We start from the raw sequence: 22338 nt of genomic DNA on the forward strand, positions 1-22338 counted from the left end.
TAAGCTGGTTCTGATAAAAAGAACATAGGGGAGATTTATCAAAACTTCTCCAGATCGCTTCTTTCATTTTTGAAAAGGCCTCCGAAAAATCAAAGAAGCGATCCGATTGGTTGCTATGAGCAATTCAGCAACTTTTTCTCTGGAAAGATTTTGATAAATCTCCCCCATAATGTTTATGGTTCCCATCACGTTTTTATCGCTTTTCCTATCTAAAATGATTCATTGCAATTGCATCTCATTTCTTTGGTTTTTTTCTTTACTACTGTTTTTTCACTTACAAAACTATTCTGTTTTGCTGTGGCAGATATTTTTGCAGATGTGACAGCCAAATAAATTCAGTCATTTTTGGCTATGTTTATCCAAAGAGAGTGATAAATCTCTCCCCTTATTGAGGATTGTTGATAATCTATATGGCTGTACTTCCTTTCCGAATAGAAATACGCATGCAGTTTTAGATGTAGTTTTTTGGGCCAAACACATGAATATAAATACATTAGGGTCTTACGTAACAAATGGATGAATTATTTTCAATTACTAAACACCACTTGCCAGCTGACAACAACAAAAAAGTTCACACTTTTAGATTTTATTGCTTTTGATATGACATGATGGCTTGTTTATTATATTCTATTTTAATATATATTTTTTATTTTCTGTTCTTTACCTTGCTTGCTTTTTCTTATTGCCTGGGAAACTCCCAGATCATTGTTATACCCTTGGCTTGTATATCTCATGCATAATTGCAATAAACTTGCTTGGTTAGACACAAAAAAATTAATCACACTGCAAAAAAAAATCCTAACAAATGTGCATATTTTTGTCAGTAAACCAGAAAAAAACTCACAAAAATGCAGACTTTTTTTGATGATTATGGACAAAAATGCATGCAGAAAATACTTCAGACCATTTGTTTTGGTTTGAGCTGCAGTGACAGTAGATTTACTCACGTCTAGTGATGATTAAATACAAAAATAAGTAAAAAAAAATAAAAAAAAGAACACCTATCAGTCTTTTCCTACACTTTTTCTACTTTTTTTAATCCACTCCTGGCATTGTTTTCCAACCTTATCTATTTCAATTTCTCTTTTTCCAACCTTATCTATTTCATACCTAATTTACTAATATTTGCCATGCTTTTTATGTCTTAAAGGGTGCCTCTGGGTTATTGAAGGGGTACTTCGGCGCTTAGACATCTTATCCCCCATCCAAAGGATAGGGGATAAGATGCCTGATTGGGGGGTCCCGCACGCAGCACCCCAGTTAAAATCAGTCCCCGGAGCATGTTCGCTCCGGGTCTGATTACCGGCCATCACGGAGCAGGAGGCGTGTGATGTCATGCTTCCACCTCCGTGTGACGTCACGCTCCGCCCCTCAATGCAAGCCTATGGGAGGGGGCGTGACAGCTTGTCTATTTGCCATTACAAGAAATAAGAGCTGGGTTGTCCATGCTTTGAATGACACTCACCTCCTTCTGTTGATTTAGCCACAATCCAAGAACTTGGCAAGGACCAGCCAACTTCATTCATGCAGGAAACACTAATATTGTATAGAGTGAATGGGCTGAGATCACTGATACTATATGTAAAAGGAGGTACTGATGTATTATACAGCACTGGAAAGCTAGCATTTTTTATTTCCTTCACCTGTAATGATACAATATTTTACATTAGGTTCTCTACATTGTACAGCTCTACCTTATTACCTGACCACAAATAGTAATGAACTAAAACAAGGTCAATCGACCAGTTAACCAGATACCTCTCAACAACCATTTCCATTTTGCATGGACAGCTAAGATAACCATATTTATCTCTTTTTTTTTTTTTTTTTTTTTGTAGCTTCCCAAATCATAGACAGGTTTTACACCATAATTTCTGCTACAATCCAACTGAGAATATCTGTGTTGCACCTGTCACTTAAAAAAAAAAAAAAACTTTTTATATGTAATAATGACTTGTCAAAAGTTTTCACTGTTTGGGGTCTAAGGTGGGAGATTTATCCTCTATTCATACCCTGTCCAGAGGAAAAGTTGCTGAGTTGGCCATAGCAACCAATCACATTGCTTCTTTCATTTTTGAAAAGGCCTGTGAAAAATGAAAGAAGCGATCCGATTGGTTGCTATCGGCAACTCAGCAACTTTTCCTCTGGACAGGTTTTGAGAAAACTTCTCACTAAAATGAGTTAAGAGAGAAGCACGTGGCTTAGCTCTTCTCTCCCTGCTCTCTGTGTGGGAGATTTATCAAAACATGTGCAGATGAAACATTGCCCATAGCAACCAATCAGATTGCTTCTTTCATTTTCTATGCTGCTATGGGCAAATGGGCACCTTTTCCTCTCCACAGATTTTGATAAATTTTCCTCTCTACGCAACTGAGACAGTCTCAAAGATCAGCTCTTTCCGTAACTTTTGGATATACAATGGATTTAACCCCATACACTGTGGGAAAATTATTCAGTATCAGTGCAACGGCAGTAAGCTTTCTATTCTGCATAAATTTTTGCTGCATATGGATAGGGTTTTGAAGACCTTAAGCCTATGTATTGTACAGCTATTTGCAGTGTGGAATCTGTACTGCATATTCACCGCAAGTCTACAGAGACTGATCTTAGCCCAGGTCTTAGGCCATGTTCACAAGTACAGAATTTCCAGAACAGCAGAGTCCCGTTGATTGCAAGCATCCGGAAATTCCATGCCACATGTTCCCGGCATGGAAATTCATTTATCTGTGTCCACAGAAAGAATGAACGTGTTAATTTTTTCTACGGGCACCACACGGAATGCATAGCCGCCTATGAGACAGCGCATTCCCCTGCAGTCCTATTAAACCTCTGTGCGGACATTCCAGAGAGCGCGGGTGCCCGCGTGGACATTTCGGACGTGTGAACATAGCCTTACTATACTGCAGGAAGCTACTAAACAACCACTGAGTGTATGCAGTTCAGTTAGTGCTCATTGTACTATTCCATACAGGAACATCCAGTAAAACAAACAAGTAAAGTGCCATCTGTTGGAGGAATATGTCAGAGTTATACATCTAAAATTCTCAGAACTTATTCCTCTAATAGACACGGAGAAACACATGTAAAAGTATCCTTCATTTTAAAGTACATTGTCTTAATATGGTACTATAAGAGTAACTCTTGGATGCATGCCTGTCAGATTTATTACTTGGTCTAATTCTATCTTTGGTATTTTTGACTTTCCATTGTTAAAAAATAGAACAAAATGTCATGACCTGCAGTATTAACCAAAGAACATTTTTAAGATGAGGAGTGGACAAAGTTAAATAATTGTGAGCCAGTCCAATAAATACTGTAGACGTGTCAATTGTCATAGCAGCTTTTTTCACTGGGATAGTGACAGCACAAATCTATCTGGACATTTATTTTGCAGGTGCATGTCTTCAGAAACTGGTTATTATGTAATCAGCTCATAATGGTAGTAAACCCATGGAAAAAACACATGTATTTGTATGCAGTTTCCCAGTGAGTTTAGCCTTGATGCGGTGATGGTGTGGCTTTCTGAGAAATAACAACATTCCAATACAAGCACCGTTAGGCAGGGTTTATACATAGTATTACAGTCAGTATTTTTAGCCATAACCAGGAGTGGGTCCAAACACAGAAAAATGTGCAACTCTTCCCATGAAAATTTTTCTCTCTCTGTGACCAAAATTCTGAGTGTGAACCCAGCCTAAGACAGTGCTATTTATTATGAGAAGGTAGATCAATATTATTTATAATAGGATTGCAGTAATGACAGTCACAGTTCAGATCTCTTTCCTCTCCAGTGCATACAATTGCTTATTGAGTATATACCAACCCCAGTAACCTAATACATTAAACGGTGACAATATGTGTAATAGAAAGAATTAATCTGATATCATGACTGATAAAGAAATGATGTGTCACAGTGCTTAGGACATATAGTGCGATACTACAATTCCACAAAACAGAGAACACCCATCCGGTTACCAGCAGCAAATGCAGGAAACTACTTCTTTTATCCTGCTTCCTGAACTACAATAAAGCAAATGAAAGCTTTGGTAAAACTTTTCACTTCAGGAATAAAATGGAGAAATTAACCCACAAGGGAATATTAAAAAAAAAAAATCTGTCAACTCCTATATCTATTTAGAGAGTTAAATTTAAATGTAATATTTTTTACTTCTACAGCATGAACAGAATTTAGAGCTGAATCACTGTATTTTCAAATCATTAACTTTTTTTGTATAATATTATACAATAGTTACTAATTTCCTCTTAACTTGTTATGTTCATTTCTGACTAATAGGAAATAACAAAAAGACATTCTAACTTCAACTTGCACCTGTTCTGCTGGTCATTCTCCAGTGAATGAGACCTTGTAAGCTTAAAACTTTCCGGTACAGAAATATGGATGTTAGAAAAAGTCTTAAGAACAATAATCCAGAATTACTTCACCATCTACAATTTAAAGAGGTTGTCAGAGAAGTCCTTGCTATATATCAAATTCTCTGATGCCTGAGCAATGATATCGTTTTCTACTAGCAAAGATGAATGGATCTGTCCTGCTGATATGTGTTTCTGACCTGAGCATGAGCCTCTCATCAAGCCTGTCCCACCTGGCCGCATCATAGCTTCTCAGCTCTGCTGTTCTATGGACTCATCTATAACACCTATTCAGCTTTGCTACATTGTATTCTGTTGTGTTGTATTACTACCACCTACAGTCAGCTCACCCCTCTTGCCTGTATCCCTGGTACTTGGCACCAGGGAGTTCTGGCCAGCCATGCCAACTGCCACCTTACCGGGACAGTCTTGCTGTAGCAACCATGTATCGCCCTTGCAGCAGAAGTCCAGTTTCTGCATCCTAGAGCGAGATAAAGGATGGAAACCAGGGAAATACTTATACTCTGCTCCCAAGTTGGGGAGTTACACACATGAAAATATTTTGCCATTCTTTACTCATTGTAAGTATTTACCTGTATACTGCAGAGGCTTATGGTAGAATACCCATCAAAACCAGAGGCCCAGGAAAGCTGGATGCTATTTGATAATATTCTGAAGGCCTTTACATCGAATGGGGGAGAAGGAACCCCTGGAAGAAATAATATACAATTACATCCTATTCAGTCCTTAGACAGGCAATACTATAGTGCCATGTAACTCACATCAACACTTAGACCCTGATTTATCAAAAAGTTTGAGAGAAAAACTGGAGATATTTTTTCCACAGTAACCAACACAGCTCAGCTTTCACTTTACCAGAGCTTGTTAAGATATGAAAACTGAGCTGTGTTTGGTTAAAATCTCTCCAGTTTTTCTCTCATGCATTTTGATAAATTAGGGCCGTTTGATGTATTTCAACCCTTTATAATGAAAACATTCATAGAGTTTTATTGGCTACTGTATTGGAATAACCATCTTTGAAATCTAAATACGATCACATGATTACCCAGACAAGAAGCAGGAAGCCATATATGGCCCAAGATAAGCTGTGTACAGGCTTGGTACAAATGGTAATAAACTGTCTCTGCCTTCTCTTTGGAAAGCCCAGCTGTTGCTGACAAATGTCTCTTCCCCATTGCAATGGCACAATCTCTATGTAAGCAGAGTAATTTGTGGACCTTCCAGATTTTTAACGTTCATGGGCGGTGGGTCAGTCAGTATACAGTACATTATGATGTTTGTAATAATATTCCTTCAATGCACCAAGGACTAAAAAGACCAGTAACATGATCACAGGGGGGATCTTCCCTTGTTTGTGCACCATATTTAGTATCCAGAATTTTAGACCCCCAAATAAATAATGTTATAAGTGACCTATTAACTAACTAGGAGACTCAGGATGTTTAGCAAATGAGAATCAAACCAATGCATTCCAGATCCTCAAATGGAAGGTAAAAATCACATTTCAACTGCAGCAGTGGAAAATAGAATCCAGGATCCAGGACTAAAATGTGGATTTCTTAATAATGACTTATCCTCCCTGATCCACTTCTGACTGCAGTTTAAAAAAAACACCAGAAAAAAGAACCTGTGTGGAAACCTAGCCTAAGTGATGTGTTAATCAAGGAGCATCTAAAATATTGCCAATACATCACATAATTTCCTACTTCTACACAAAAGATATTTTCTAAAAATGTCTTTAACATGTTGCCTTTTGACATGCAAAAAAGGAAACAAACATCTCAATGAGTGGTCTGAAGAAGTGCACTTGGTGCACGAAATCGCTATCACGCTCTTGGTGTCACCCTCTCCCCATGCAGTAGTCTGCCGGTTATAGAATAAAGCACAGCCGTTACCTCAACTGTGGTGAGTACCATCTTCATTCTTTTTGTACAAAACATCTCAATGACCTTTACATCCAATTACACAATATTCTGCTGATGCACTGAACATATTACCAAATAAGCTCCAGTGTATTAGAACATACAGTCATGGACGTTAATGTTGGCACCCCTGAAATTTTTCCAGAAAATGAAGTATTTCTCACAGAAAATGATTGCAGTAACACATTTTGCTATACACGTTTATTCCCTTTGTGTTTATTGGAACTAAACCAAAAAAGGGTTGGAAAAAAAGCAAATTGGACATAATGTCACACCAAACTCCAAAAATGGGCTGGACAAAATAATTGGCACCTTTAACTTAATATTTGGTTGCACACCCTTTGGGAAAAAAACTGAAATCAGTCACTTCCTATACTCATCAGTAAGCTTCTTACACCTCTCAGCCGAAATGTTGGACCACACTTCCTTTGCAAACTGCTCCAGGTCTCTTATTGGAAGGGCGCCTTTTCCCAAAAGCAATTTTTAAGGTCTCTCCACAGGTGTTCAATGAGATTTAGATCTGGACTCATTGCTGGCCACTTCAGAACTCTCCAGAGCTTTCTTGCCATCCATTTCTGGGTGCTATATGATGTATGTTTGGGGTCATTGTCCTGCTGGAGGACCCAAGATCTTGGACGCAAACCAAGCTTTCTGACACTGGGCTGTACAGTGCAACCCTAAATCCGTTGGTAATCCTCAGATTTCATGATGCCTTCCACACATTCAAGGAACCCAGTGGCAGAGGCAGCAAAACAACCCCAAAACATCATTGAACCTCCACCCTATTTCACTGTAGGTACTGTGTTCTTTCCTTTGTAGGCCTCATTCCATTTTCGGTAAACAGTAGAATGATGTGCTTTACCAAAAAACTCTATCTTGGTCTCATCTGTCCACAAGACTTTTTCCCAGAAGGATTTTGGCTTACTCAAGTTCATTTTGGCAAAATGTAGTCTTTTTTTTAATGTCTGTGTCAGCAGTGAGGTCCTCCTGGGTCTCCTTCCATAGCGTTTCATTTCATTTAAATGTTGATGGATAGTTCGCGCTGACACTGATGCTCCCTAAGCCTGCAGGACAGCTTGAATATCTTTGGAACTTGTTTGGGGCTGCTTATCCACCATCCGGACTATCCTGCGTTGACACCTTTCATCCATGTCCAGGAAGATTAGCTACAGTGCCTTGGGTTGCAAACTTCTTGATAATGTTGCACACTGTGGACAAAGGCAAATCTAGATCTCTGGAGATGGACTTGTAACCTTGAGATTGTTGATATTTTTCCACAATTTTGGTTCTCAAGTCCTCAGACAGTTCTCTTCTCCTCTTTCTGTTGTCCATGCTTAGTGTGGCACACACAGACACACAATGCAAATAGTAAGTGAACTTCTCTCCTTTTTATCTGCTTTCAGGTGTGATTTTTATATTGCCCACACCTGTTACTTGCCCCAGGTGAGTTTAAAGGAGCATCACATGCTTGAAACAATCTTATTTTTCCACAATTTTGAAAGGGTGCCAATAATTTTGTCCAGACCATTTTTTGAGTTTGGTGTGACATTATGTCCAATTTGCTTTTTTGGTTTAGTTCCAATACACACAAAGGGAATAAACAAGTGTATAGCAAAACATGTGTTACTGCAATCCTTTTCTGTGAGAAATACTTCATTTTCTTGAAAAATTTCAGGGGTGCCAACATTTACAGCCATGACTGTATCTACATGAAGTAATTAACGCTCATTACAACAAAACACTTGGACAGCAAACAAAGAGGTAGATTTGTCAAATATGTAAATGGTTACATTAACTTGTGCTATACTAATCTTGTGTTAAACCTGTATAATAGCCCAGGATTGTATTCCCAATCATGCAGGCTGGATTATTTCAGCATTCTTTACTGTACATACAGAATTTACTCTGGTTATATGCATTCTGGGAAGTGCCACTTTTACACCAGGACCCGAATGGTCATCTGCAAATATTAACTTCATTTCTAATAATCCTGAAATCTTGCAGTTTTCATTTTGCCTGTGGTGATAAGGAGGCTACTGGAAAGTGATCAGTACAGCATTACAGTGAAAGGTGTCACAAGTAGATAGTGGAGACCAGATCTTCATAATAGCTGAAGCTCATAGCTCAGCTTGCCCCTCATGTAAGAATGTGAAATCACCTCTACAAAAGGTCACAGAGCATGTCCAGACACATTTCCTATTCATGTAAATGGGACAGCTCCTGTCTATTGTTGCCTAAGTCCAGGGCGTGCTATAAAGCATATCACTAACTGCCCTTAAAAACAGCTCAAGCAAGATTGTTGCCCCAATAAGAATGTAGAAAAAAAATAATTACTCAAAAAATGTATGAAAAAAAAGTTTTGATATGCCATAGAGACATTTCAAAAGTTCTGATCAGTCAGGGTCTGCAAGCTTAGGCTACATTCACATCACGTTTTTTGGAATATTGTTCCCTTATCCGGTTTCAGTGTAAAAACCATATGGAACCGTACTGCAAACCGTATGTATAGACATGTCATTGAAAACCATATGCCAAACGTAGCATCCGGTTGTGTACGTTTTACACCATTTACGGTTTTATCCATTTTTTTTCTCGTACACAAAACCGTAATTTACTACAGTTTTATGTCCGGGTGAAAAACCGGCTACAACCCTTATTTTTTAAAATGGTGGTCCATCCGGTTTGCACAATATGGTTTTGCAGTTTGCATATGCGCAGTGCACGCCGAAAGTTCTTCCCAAGAATAGAACAAGAAGAACTTTATTTAATTAAGGACAAACATAAAGCCGTATCCGTTTTTTCTTCTTCAAAAAACCTATTAAACCGTATGCAACCCGACATCCGTTTTCAAACCGTATATGGTTTAAAACCGTACAGAGGTATATACGGTTGTACACGGTTGTATACGGTTCGGTACGGTTTTGAGACATAAATTTTTTTTACCAAAAAACTGATACTGGAACCTTATTGTAAAAACGATATGTGAATGCAGCCTAAGCATGCTCTCTCTTGGCTCTGTACCACATGACCAAGCCTGAATGTGCTGTTATTACATGATTATTTTCTGTTTCTCAGTGGTTGGTTAGTTGTACTTTTATAATCCTTCTCCTTTTGCTGTAGATTTCAATATACTAACTTTCTCGTGAGCCTGTAATAGACTTTCTTTATATGCAGCAGCCAATCTAATGAAGCGGAGCTGCAGGGGGAGGGAACAGCAGCCTGAACCAATGATGACCCACGAAGTGTTACAGACTACCACAGACCCCGTGGACAATGTAGGTAAGCTGTAGTCACCTATCACATCTCTGTGGTAGTCTGTAACACACTTCCTAATGAAAATAAGCTTAAAAGCTGGCCAGACTGATTGAAACTGCTAGTCAAACGTCAACATACTATATTTAATCTATATACAAATTTCAGTCTACCTGTGACCCTGAGTAGCTCCTGCAAGTACTGTATTAGACTGGCCATGCACATAAGACAATACAGTGACCCCCCCCCCCCCGACCTACGATGGCCCCGACATATGATCATTTCAACATACGATGGCCTGTCAGAGGCCATCGCATGTTGAAGGCAGCATCAACATACGATGCTTTTGTATGTCGGGGCCATCGCATAAACGGCCATCCGGCAGCGCAGACTGCTTCATCTGCCACCGGATAGCTGTTTACGGTGCCCCGTGTGGTCCGCTGATGATCACTTACCAGTCCTCAGGGCTTCGGCGCATCCTCTTCGGGATCCCCTGCATCGTCGTCATCACGTTGCTGCGCACGCCGTCCCGTCATCCAATAGGAGCGGCGTGCGTAGCGACGTGATGGCGGCGACGGAGAGCGAGGACCCCGGGGTCGCGGCAACAGCGATGGAAGGCGACATCCAGGGCAGCGGTGACGAGCGGTGACGGTCCGGAGCGGCGGGGGGACGTAAGTATAACCTCCAATACCAGTGGTCTTCAACCTGCGGACCTCCAGTTGTTGCAAAACTACAATTCCCAGCATGCCCGGACAGCCGTTGGCTGGGTGTTGTAGTTTTGCAACATCTGGAGGTCCGCAGCTACATTGCACGGATCCCTCAACATACGATAGTTTCAACAATCAATGGTCCATTTGGAACGGATTACCATCGTATGTTGAGGGACCACTGTAGTACGTCAAAATGGGCAATTTTGGCTACTTTGGCTGACCAATATGTTTGCGATGGCCAAACGGGAACAGCCTGATCCACCGTGCTGAATTTGACCATGGTTTCCAAAACTGTGCTTGGCATGATCGACTAAATTTTTATTTGCCCACTCTTGCATATCAGTTTTAGGCAGTACTAGACAGTTGCTTTGAAGCTAGATTCACACTACATTTTTGCCATATAGCTAAGGCATCTTTTTTAAGTGCATTATGCCAATAAAACGTATACTGATACAGCAGGAATCTTCTTCATTTGGATGGTGTTAGCATCTCTTCTGCTGTAATATAAAAGTTATACATATGGATACAGAAATGTGCAGCCTGCTACGGTTTATGTCTCTGTCAAAAAATAGTATCCATAAGGATAATGCTTTTATTCAAGGTGTACAGATGTAGGCCTGCCAAATTTATGCCAAAAGGTCGCCTAAATATATAAATATAAATAGATTATTAATATATATTTTTTTTTTCTTAAAGGAGTAGTCCAGTAGTGAACAAGTGGTGAACAACTTATCCCCTATCCTAAGGATAGGGGATAAGTTGCAGATCGCGGGGGGTCCGACCGCTGGGGCCCCCCGCGATCTCCTGTACGGGCCCCCGGCAGCCCACGCGAAGGGGACGTGTCGGCCCCCGCACGAAGCGGCGGCCGACAAGCCCCCTCAATACAACTCTATGGCAGAGCCGGAGCGCTGCCTTCGGCAATCTCCGGCTCTACCATAGCGATGTATTGAGGGGGTGTGTCAGCCGCCGCTTCGTGCGGGGGTCGACACCCGATATCTGGCCGGAGAGCCTGGCCCCCGTACAGAGAGATCGCAGGGGGCCCCAGCGGTCGGACTCCCTCCGATCTCAAACTTATCCCCTATCCTTAGGATAGGGGATAAGTTTTTCACCACTGGACTACCCCTTTAAGTAATAAAACTTAACTTCTTTAAAAAGTCTCACTCATTAAAATCCTATATGATGATGACAGCTGTGACTTTATGACAATTTTCCATGTCCTATGTACTGTTAATATGCTATGTTATTTTATTACTTTATTATGTTATCTTTCTTGCAAAAAAAAAATAAACAGTTATATAAAAAAAATTTAATCCTATATGGTTTTAATGTATGTGTGAAATAAAAGCACTGAAAGAAAAGTTGTTCTGTAACAGGTGTCTACACTTGCTTTACGCTGCCAAGTAGAAACACATTAATGTCCTGTGATGTGATTGATTTTGCTGCTGGATGGATTAAATAAACACTAGTAAACCTTATTTTTCCATTGCACAGTTTAGAGTGAATCGTCCTATTACAATATGGCCCTCTTCCAAGGCTGCAGGGTAAACCAAGGGAAAAGACAGTAAGTCTAAACAAGTCTTATGTTAATAAACCTATCAGAGAGACAGTTAGAAATTCTAAAATAACACCACTGTCTATAAACTGCTCTGCCCAAACAAACGGGCTGCTCTGCAATGAAAGAGGTGCAATCTGACTCCAGGCGGACAGTCAGATAAAAAATGTCACCTGCATATTTAATCATGGAATTCCCATCAGGACAGGTCATTGTGCCTGACATGTATGTCTTTTAGTATTTTAAAGAGAATCTGACAGCTATTTAACCCACATTGAACCCAATATACTGGGTTATAGTGCAAGTAAATAGCCGCAAAAAGAGTGGTTATTAACATATTACAGGTTAAATATTTCCTAAATATTAAACGTTACAATCTTGTTGCAATAGTACCCAGCTCCCCCGTCTCATCAATATTCATTCCCCAAATCGACCCCTTCCATGACGTGACAGACGGGTGTAGCAAGGAGCAGAGTGTTCATCCAAATCTCCCTCCAAAATGTTACGGTAAAACTGACATGTTTTCTTTATTCTGTGGGTCAATACTTTTTATTCTTTAATTTTCCTCTGGGATGTGATGTGACCAAATATAAGAAATTTTGGATGCCGGTCACCATACGGGATCATGAACATTTTATTTTAATAGTTCGAACATTTTCTGGAATTTTCACATTTTTTTTTATCAAATCAGAAAAGAGGGACATTTAATTTTTTATTGGGGAAGGAACTTATTCACTTTTCTTTAAAATGTTTTATTTTTTTTTCACAGTGAGCGAGGCGAAGAGCCCTTTTAGCAAGATGGGATGCTCAGTGGGGTAACAATAAATTTGGGGGCCCCCCTGTGAGACCTACTGAGGAGGCCCCTAAGCTCCTCCCCCACAATGTATTCCACACCCATGCCAATATACCCCACCCATACCAAATTTCTCCACCCATACTGATATGCACTGCCCATTGGCATTTTCTGTGAATGTATGAAGAGCATCTGTAAATAATATTTAATTTTTTTTTTTATCATCACTGTAGTGTACAATATATAGAAAGAAGGTATGGAATAGCGCACAGTATTAGGGACTTCCAAGTCCGTGGGTACAAGTCCTCAAGCCTGACCAAGGCTATATAACAAGTAGAAAGAAGATGGAAGACGGCACTCCAATGATGTGGTGTCCAAAAAGCATGAAGTCTTATTGGCCTATCAGTATACAAGGTGATGCTTGAGAAAGACCTTATTGTTAGGTCAAAATGTTGCATCACCTCGTATATTGATGGGCAAATAAAACTTTTTGGACACCACATCATTGGAGTGCCATCTTCTTTCTACTGTAGTGTGCAATATGTTGGGGGAAATTCATACAAAACCTGTGTAGAGGAAGAGTGGTGCAGTTGCCCATAGCAACCAATCAGATTGCTTCTTTCATTTTAAATAGGCCTCTAAAAAATGAAAGAAGCTATCTGATTGGTTGCTATGAGCAACGGCTTGAATTTTCCGCTACACAGGTTTTGATAAATTTCCCCCATAGACTTTAATTTTAAGCAAATATGCTACTAAACTCTCAATAAATGTGCGGGTGCTGCACTCCATGGGTTTGTTGCAGAGTGCCCAGAATATGGAGTGTAAGCATTCAATAGTGATGCTATTAACTCTGCAGCCTGTACAGTAAACAGCGGTGTACAGTGCACCACTGTTCACTATATAGGAGCCCTGACAGGAGTCCCTGCTCTAAAAGGGATTTCCAGTTTAACCCCTTAAGGACCACGGGCGTACGGGTACGCCCTGAAGCCTTGGTACTTAAGGACCAAGAATGTACCTGTACGCCCATGGGAATTCCGATGCCCGCCGCTCACCGGGCAGGGACCAGACAGGGATGCCTGCTGAAATAATTCAGCAGGGACCCAGTGCAAACCCCTGGCGGTGGGTGCCACCTAACAATCACGTGATTGATCCTACCCCACTGGGCGGTGAATGGGGGCCAGCGGGGGTCTGCTACCTTTGCCTGGCCCAGCAGGTGTCCTCTCAGGAGCGGTGGCGGCGGACAAGAGCAGCAGGAGCAGTGGCAGCTTGTTCACCTCCTGCTATTGCTTAGCAACAATTCTCAGCATGCACAGCCAAAGGGCAAGCTGGGAGTTGTAGTTTTGCAACAGCTGGAGTTCCAACTACAACTCCCAGCATGCCCTTTGGTAGTCTGTGCATGCTGGGGGTTGTAGTTATGCAAAAACTGGAGGCACATTTTTTTAAATGAAAAAGTGTGCCTCCAGATGTGGCATAACTACAACTCCCGGCATGCACAGACAGCCAAAGGGCATGCTGGGAGTTGTAGCAGTGTGCCTCCAGCTGTTGCAAAACTACAACTCACAGTATGCCCTTCGGCTGTCAATGCATGCTGAGAGTTGCAGTTTTACAACAGCTGAAGGCACACTGGTTGTGAAACAGAGTTTGTGTCCTAACTCAGTGTTTTGTAACCAGTGTGCCTCCAACTGTTGCAAAAATACAACACCCAGCATGCACTGAGAGACTGTACATGCTGGGAGCTCTAGTTTTGCAACAGCTGGAGGCACACTGGTTGAGAAACACTGGGTTAAGTAACAAACTCCGTGTTTTGCAACCAATATGCCTCCATCTGTTGCATAACTACAACTCCCAGCATGTATGGTCTGTCAGTGCATGCTGGGAGTTGTAGTTTTGCAACAGCTGATGGATCCCAACCTGCATGTGAATGTCCAGGGTAAATTCACATGGGCAGGGATTTACAGCGAGTTTTCTGCAGCAAGTTTGAGATGCAGCAAATTTTCTGCCGCAACTCAAACTCCCAGCGAGAAACTCACTGTAAACCCCTGGCCCGTGTCAATGTACCCTAAAAACACTACAATACACCTATACAAAATAAAAAGTAAAACACTACATATACGCACCCTTACACAATACACCCCCCCACCCCCCAATAAAAATAAAAAACGATTTGTACGGCACGGTTTCCAAAACGGAGCCTCCAGCTGTTGAAAAACAACAACTCCCAGTATTGCCGGACAGCCACTGACTGTCAAGGCATGCTGGGAGTTTTGCAACAGCTGGAGGCACCGTGTTTGGGAAAAACCGTAGGGTATTTTGGTGGCGGATGCAAATCCCAAATTTAGGCCTCAAATGCGCATGGCACTCTCTCGCTTTTGATCCTTGTCATATTTCAATGCAACAATTTAGTGTCACATATGAGGTATTTCCATGCTCGGGAGAAATTGCGTTACAAATTTTGGGGGTCTTTTTCTCATTTTACCCCTTATGAAAAGGTAAAGTTGGGGTCTACACGAGCACGTTAGTGTAAAAAAAAAAAAATTCGACACTAACATGCTAGTGTTGCCCTATACTTTTAATTTTCACAAGCGGTAAAAGGAAAAAAAGACCCCCAAAATTTGTAACACAATTTCTCGAGTACGGAAATACCCCATATGTGGACGCAAAGGGCTCTGCGGGCGCACCACATGGCTCAGAAGTGAGAGCGCACCATGTACATTTGAGGTCTAAATTGGTGATTTGCACAGTGGTGGCTGATTTTACAGTGGTTCTTACATTTGATTCATATACTAGATATATAAATACTATTGGTATACAAAAATGTCCCCATTCCTCCTGTATTTATCCTGATAGTATTAAAGGGGTTATCCAGGAAAAAAACTTTTTTATATAAATATCTCTCAACTGGCTCCAGAAAGTTAAACAGATTTGTAAATTACTTCTATTAAAAAATCTTAATCCTTTCAGTACTTAAGAGCTTCTGAAGGTTGTTCTTTTCTGTCTAAGTGCTCTCTGATGACACGTGTCTCGGGAACCGCCCAGTTTAGAAGAGGATTGCTATGGGGCTGGCTGGCGGCATGGGAGTACACAGCAGAATATATCCATTGTAGCAGAAAATCACTGCTATTGGAGGTGTTGTTTATGGTACACTATATTCCAGTAGAAACCAGATGAAACGGGCCACTGAACAATTAAGGGGTGGAGACAATGGCAGAAAAATCAGGGGTATTTCAATATACAAGAAAAAATTTCCCATGACTAGTACAATAATCACCTGCCCTTCTTCTGCTTGTGCCCTGATTACAAGAACGGCAAGTATCACTTCCTTTAGGCCATCAGCAATATGAAAGCCAAGTATAGGAGGAAATATGACTCATTTTATCCTCAAAACAAATGTTAATGAAGTAACACTATTTATAGTACTAACTCATATTCCATAAAATATACAATAAATAATCCTAACATATCTTCCATACTGTGCATTTGAATGGTAGTGTGGTGCCATGCATACGTCTCACTTCTTGCACAAGGAATTTTTTTTTTTTTTTTACTGTGCTGGGCACAAGACCTGAGGGGGAAGAACAATAGTCTCTAATATTGGGAGATGAAGATAAACCCTGAAATTAAAATACCTTAAATGGGCACTGTCACCAACTTTATTTTTTGATATATTGTAGTACTTATGTACTACAACATATCTCTAATATACTTTTATTATTTTTTTTTTTTTATTAAAATGGTTTAATTTACATTTGAAAACCGGCCACTAGGGGTCTCCCTCCTAGTGGCCGGCTGCAGCCTGGCGTGACTTCACGCCTGAAAAAGGACTGGTTTTGGCCTGGCAATCAGTCCTTTTTCAGTTAGGCTGCACTCGCTCCGTGCCTGTCAATCAGAACGGGGTATGCGGGAGGGGGGTTTGTGATGGAGGGAATGCGGGGTATGCAGGGGGGGGGGGGGAATAAAAATTAAAAGCAGGGAGGGGGTTAGGGATAGATTGGCAATAGGCAGGGACAGAAAAAAAAATAGGATGGTAGGAGCTACCCTTTAACCAATGTTTATGCTCCGAAATATAGAATTCCAATTGCAATGCCTTGCAATTGGTTTGTTCAATAAAGGGTTGCCCAGGATTAGCAAAACATAGCTGCTTTCTTTCAAAAACAATGCCACACCTGTCCACAGAAAGCAGTCATATACAGTGGTCCCTCAAGTTACAATATTAATCGGTTCCAGGATGGCCATTGTATGTTGAAACCATTGTATGTTGAGACCATAACTCTATGGAAACCTGGTAATTGGTTCTGAAGCCACCAAAATGTCATCCAAAAATAGGAAAAAGTGAGGATTAAAGAAAAATAAGTAGATAACTAATACAGATAAAGCAAATCCTTACATATAAAAGTAAGAAAGATCTGCTGGGAGCTGTAAATCACTGTCTATGTCAGCGTTTCCCAACCAGGGTGCCTCCAGCTGTTGCAAAACTACAACTTCCAGCATGCCCGGACAGCCGTTGGCTGTCCGGGCATGCTGGGAGTTGTAGTTTTGCAACAACTGGAGGCACCCTGGTTGGGAAACAATGGTTTATGTAGAGGACAGGAGCTTCTTCAGGGTCCTATACAGTGCACACAGTGTCCCAAATGGAACCAACCTTACTTGGTGTCCAAAAGAGCAGCTATCCCTGGCACAGGTAAGGAGTAGTACAGAACTTGTAGTTCCTCCCTGTACTGTAGGGGGCCCTACCAGACAGACAGTCAGTGCATGCACTTCAGTAATAGAGGTGATTTACCAGTAAAATGCCCATTCTGATTGGTCAGTTTCTCCAGTTGTGACACGTGTCACAGATCTGGACTGTCTGTACATTGTATGTTGAGTCTGGTTTCAAGTTACGATGGTCCAGAAAAAAAACATTGTATGTTGAAACTATTGTATGTTGAGGCCATTGTAAGTTGAGGGATCACTGTATTTCTAATATGGGGCAACCCCTTCACAGCTATGGAATACACTATATTGTCAGTAAATTTTTAATAAATGTCCACGAGCTAAACCCCTGGTTTATAGGAACAATGATTTCCACTTTCATTTCAGTAAAGCAACACTTTTGCTATGAGTAGATATATTTTCCTGAGGAAGCAGAATAAAGCGATGAATCACAGGACGCGATCACTGTACCTTTTAGGTTTATGTTCACATTATTGGAGGCAGTCAATCCTTTCTTGTTATGTGCTTCACAACTGTATGTTGCAGGATGATCCAACCCTGTTGTAGATAAATAACAGCCTTGAAATTCTTGAAATAATTTTTTGATATCATGTATCAAAACATTTTAGACAATGAAGATCATTCATACATTAGGAAATGAGGAGGCAGAAGACACAGACATTTCTTTTTGTTTCTTATGTTACTGTCCTCCAGCCACAATAGACTTGTAGGGCACTCTAACACACTTTAATATTAGCCAGGGGTGAATCGGATGTGACCACAGCTAGCCCTTAGCACATGCAATTTACCGCTGATTGTGAGTGGTACCTGCCATTGTATAAAGCAGCAAGTCCACGTGCCACCTGCAATTAAAAAAACTAATGTGGCATCCGCAGTTGATACCGCCACCTGTAAGCGCACCCTTTGCAACAATCCTAGATGAGATGACACCACATATTGTCCATGTAGCCTTTATTCTCATGTGACTGGGAGAATGGATAACATCAGCACATGCTCCTGGTTAATGTTGGCCCTTGAGTTCACAGAGGGTCATCTGCCTATCCCATCCTGGGATTGACAAGTCTAAAACAGAATTGTCCATATCTCCATAGACCCCCCAACACAGTGAGTCTTGGCATTTGCCAGGTGTGCATGCCCTGTGTAACATCACCATTAAATGGGTATTCCCACGTCAGGTTTTCATATTTGTCTATCGCTGCAACCCCTCTCACTTGTTGCTTCTTGTAGGACAGGACATTCATGCATGATTGACTGTTCAGGTGTGGTCCTGATACTGCTATAGAACTCACTAATAGCAGCATCGGGATCTACAGAAGCTTCCTGCTCCGGCGCCATTTGTTTCATTCCAGGGGATAGTCAAGGGTAAGAGCTGTTGTAACAGGCTAAGCGCTGTTGTAACAATCCCCTGGTCAGACAGGTGACCGGCAGCTACTGCACAGGTACGAATATGCACGCTCCAGACTCCCTGTCATCCTTCATAGTGTTACAGCTGGCAACCATTGCGCAAAAGCGGTGGTTGTAACTGAGGGATACTGAAGACAGCAATGGAAATTGACAGGGAATGATATCTCCCAAATGTTTTGTAAAAAAGGTTATTCACAACAAATTACAAAAATAGTTAATACAGCCTGGGGAATATTTAGGGATCTATTTAACGAGATGGGAATACCATTTTAATAAAAAAAATTGTGCAGTGACATGATTAGCGATTATATGTAAGAAGGTCTACTTAGGAATAGTTCACATTTACTGTAGTTACATAGTCAATCTGTCTATGCAAATCACTACACGTGGCATAAATGCTAAGGCAATAACTGTCAGAACCCGTAGGGTTAATCTGTTCTGAGGTTACTTTTGTTTATTTTGGTTGCTGGGTTACACCTAGCTTTCTGGGCTGGACTGATTGCATCTCTCTGGCAGGCTATTTAAAGGGGTACTCCGTCCCTAGACATCTTATCCCCTATCCAAAGGATAAGGGATAAGATGTCAGCTCGCCGGGGTCCCGCTGCTGGGGACCCCCGGGATCGCCGCTGCGGCACCGCGCTATCATTACTGCACAGAGCTAGTTCGCTCTGTGCATAATGATGGGCGATACAGTGGAAGGAGCAGCATGATGTCATGGCTCCGCCCCTCATGACATCACGGCCCGCCCCCTTAATGCAAGTTTATGGCAGGGGGAGTGATGACTCCCACGCCCCCTTCCATAGACTTGTATTGAGGGGCGGGCCGTGACATCACAAGTGGCGGAGCCGTGACGTAACGATACTCCGGCCCCTTTATTGCCCGTCATTACGTGCAGAGCAAACTCGCTCTGTGCAGTAATGATAGGGCGGAGCCGCAGCGGCGATCCCGGGGGTCCCAGCAGCGGGACCCCGGCGATCTGACATCTTATCCCCTATCCTTTGGATAGGGGATGAGAAGTCTAGGGGCGGAGAACCCCTTTAAGCTTACAGTGTGCTCTCATACATCACTTGTGAAGGAGTTTCTCTAGTAACTAGCATTTATAACCTGAATTCCTGATAATCTGGTATTTGTGACTTTTGGCTTGACATTCTGACCCTTCGCCTGTATTTGCAAATTTGTACCTTGATATTTCCTGTTACCGACTTGGCTAGTGGACTCTGACTTATTGTGTGGGTTTGATCAGAATCATTTCTGTTAGTGTGTGTGCCTCCTGACTGCTTCCCGACCGGTGTCTGTTTTTGTACTTTATTTTGTTGACAGTGACTTCCAACACTTACTTAGAAAGGGACCAGCACCGTGGTTGTCGATTCGCTGTTTAGGGCAGATAGGCAAGTAGGCACGGTCAGAAGGAGTGGGTGAGATCAGGGCTGCACTCCTTCCCGCCCAGACGTGACAATAACCTTCTTGACTTAAAGGGGTACTCTGCCCCTAGACATCTTATCCCCTTACCCCATGATCTCCAGACCAGCCGTCTGAAAATTCATATTCAGAAGGCTGGCTTCGGGCAACCATGGTCGTGACGTCACACCACATCCCCTCCATTCATGTCTATGGGAGGGGGCGTGACAGCTGTACTGTACTGTAAAATACCTTGTGGATACCTTAAATGTGACCCTACCCTATAAAGTAATATTGAAACTGAATTTGTGTGTGTGTGTGTGTGTGTAAACTGTGCCATATTTGTTGAAAAAGTGGTACAGCACACATTTTCAAAATAATTTTGCCTTCTTTACACCATGTGTGGCAATTAAGAGATGTGGCCTGAGAAAAAAGGACGAACTGGGCTTACATTGTGCCAAATTAAAAGAAAAACAAATTACCATAGGACACTATGTATGACAGATCAGTAGCATGGAAGGTATACGTTGCTCTCCTACACATATCTACAATAGACACTGTAAGACACAGTGTGAAATCAGCCTACAGGTGTGTTTACATGAGCGGATTTTGTTTTAAATTCCCAGCATGCTTTTCGCTTTCATTTTTGAAAAGGCCTCTGAAAAATAAAATCTGGCTTGGAAAAACTGCTCCACTGTTCTTCTGCACGAGTTTTGATAAATCTCCCCTACAATTCTCATGTTGTTCACCTTTCCCTCTTCAAGAATAACCCATTGGGGCAAGATAGAGGAAACTGAAAGGAAAACTGTCTTTTGTTGCCCATAGCAACCAGTCAGAGCTCAGATTTTAACAAAGCAGTTGTAGGCTGTGTTCACATCATGTTTTAGGCAATACGGGACCACAAACAGCTGGGGGGAGCTTAAATGGGCGCTTCCGTATCCCTGGTTAGACCACGGTTTTAGATCCAGTGGGAAAACTGCATACAGGGCAAAAATAAGGCGAACGGAGTCAGTGTTTCACTCCGCTCGGCTCATTGAAATACATTACATACGGGCAGCATACGGCAGGGATACGGGAATACCTGGTTTTAGCTCCCCCCAGCCGTATGCGGTCCCGTATTGCCTAAAACATTATGTGAACCCAGCCTAAGACAGCTGGTCTCTGCTGATTGCTATGGGCAAAGAAGAATGTTTTTCTTTTAGACAGTTTATGATCTCCTTCAAAATATTAGAGTGTTCTTCCTTTGAACACTAAATAATGCAAATGTCTCTGCTTTATGCTTCCTCCTTCTCCAGCAGTTACATTTTAGATATTCTAGGCAGAAACAATAGGAAATGAACAGTGAATCTACCTTGAAAAGAGTTCCAGTATACAGCGTACTTATCTGCAAGAAAATGTTTCCAATAAACTCAGTAACATAAAACATTGAAGCTCCAGTACATGCTGTGCTTTTAGTGAATGTTTACACATATAGGGGGAGATTTATCAAAACCTGTCGAGGTGAAAAGTTGCTGAGTAGCCTATAGCAACCATTCAGATCACTACTTTCATTTTTGAAAAGGCCTCTGAAAAATGAAAGAAGCAATCTGATTGGTTGCTATGGGCAACTCAGCAACATTTCCTCTGGACAGGTTTTGATAAATCTCCCCCATAATCGCTATGGACTACAGCAGATAAATCCAGACAACGTGGCTGGCAAATTCTCACCCCATGGTGTCAAAATGATCACAAGAACAGTGAGCAAAAATTCCAGAACCATACAGGGGGACCTAGTGAATGATCTGCAGAGAGCTGGTACCAAAGTAACAAAGGCTAACATCAGTAACTCACTACGCTGCCAGGGACTCAAATCATGCAGTGCCAGACGTGTCCCCCTGCTTAAGACAGTATATGTCTGGGCCTGTCTGAAGTTTGCTAGAGAGCAGTTGAATGGTTCAGAAGAGTATTGGGAGAATGTCATATGGTCAGATGAAACCAAAAGTAGAACTTTTTGGTAAAAACTCAGGAGAAAGAATGCTGAGTTGCATCCAAAGAACACCATACCTACTCTGAAGCATGGGGGTGGAAACATCATGCTTTAGTGCTGTTTTCCTGCTAAGGGACCAGGACGACTGATCTTTGTAAAGGAAAGAATGAATGGGGCCACGTATCATGAGATTTTGAATGAAAACCTCCTTCCAGCAGCAAGGGCATTGAAGATAAAAC

At 41.6% G+C, this 22338-nt stretch overlaps 1 protein-coding gene across 7 annotated transcripts in view; it reads right to left on the reverse strand.

Annotated features, from left to right (window-relative positions):
* The window catches only part of MERTK (MER proto-oncogene, tyrosine kinase), a 177517-nt gene that overhangs the window by 47063 nt on the left and 108116 nt on the right, over positions 1–22338 (reverse strand). For all 7 annotated transcript variants that reach the window (XM_056567212.1, XM_056567207.1, XM_056567209.1 and 4 more), the window contains 3 exons: positions 17782–17868; positions 4965–5080; positions 1466–1643 (listed from right to left, as the gene is read on the reverse strand). In XM_056567212.1, coding sequence (XP_056423187.1) covers positions 1466–1643; positions 4965–5080; positions 17782–17868 — 381 coding nt within the window. The remainder of the gene's footprint in view (positions 1–1465; positions 1644–4964; positions 5081–17781; positions 17869–22338) is intronic.

Source organism: Hyla sarda, chromosome 3 (genome assembly GCF_029499605.1).
Source record: "Hyla sarda isolate aHylSar1 chromosome 3, aHylSar1.hap1, whole genome shotgun sequence".
Lineage (NCBI taxonomy): Eukaryota > Metazoa > Chordata > Amphibia > Anura > Hylidae > Hyla > Hyla sarda.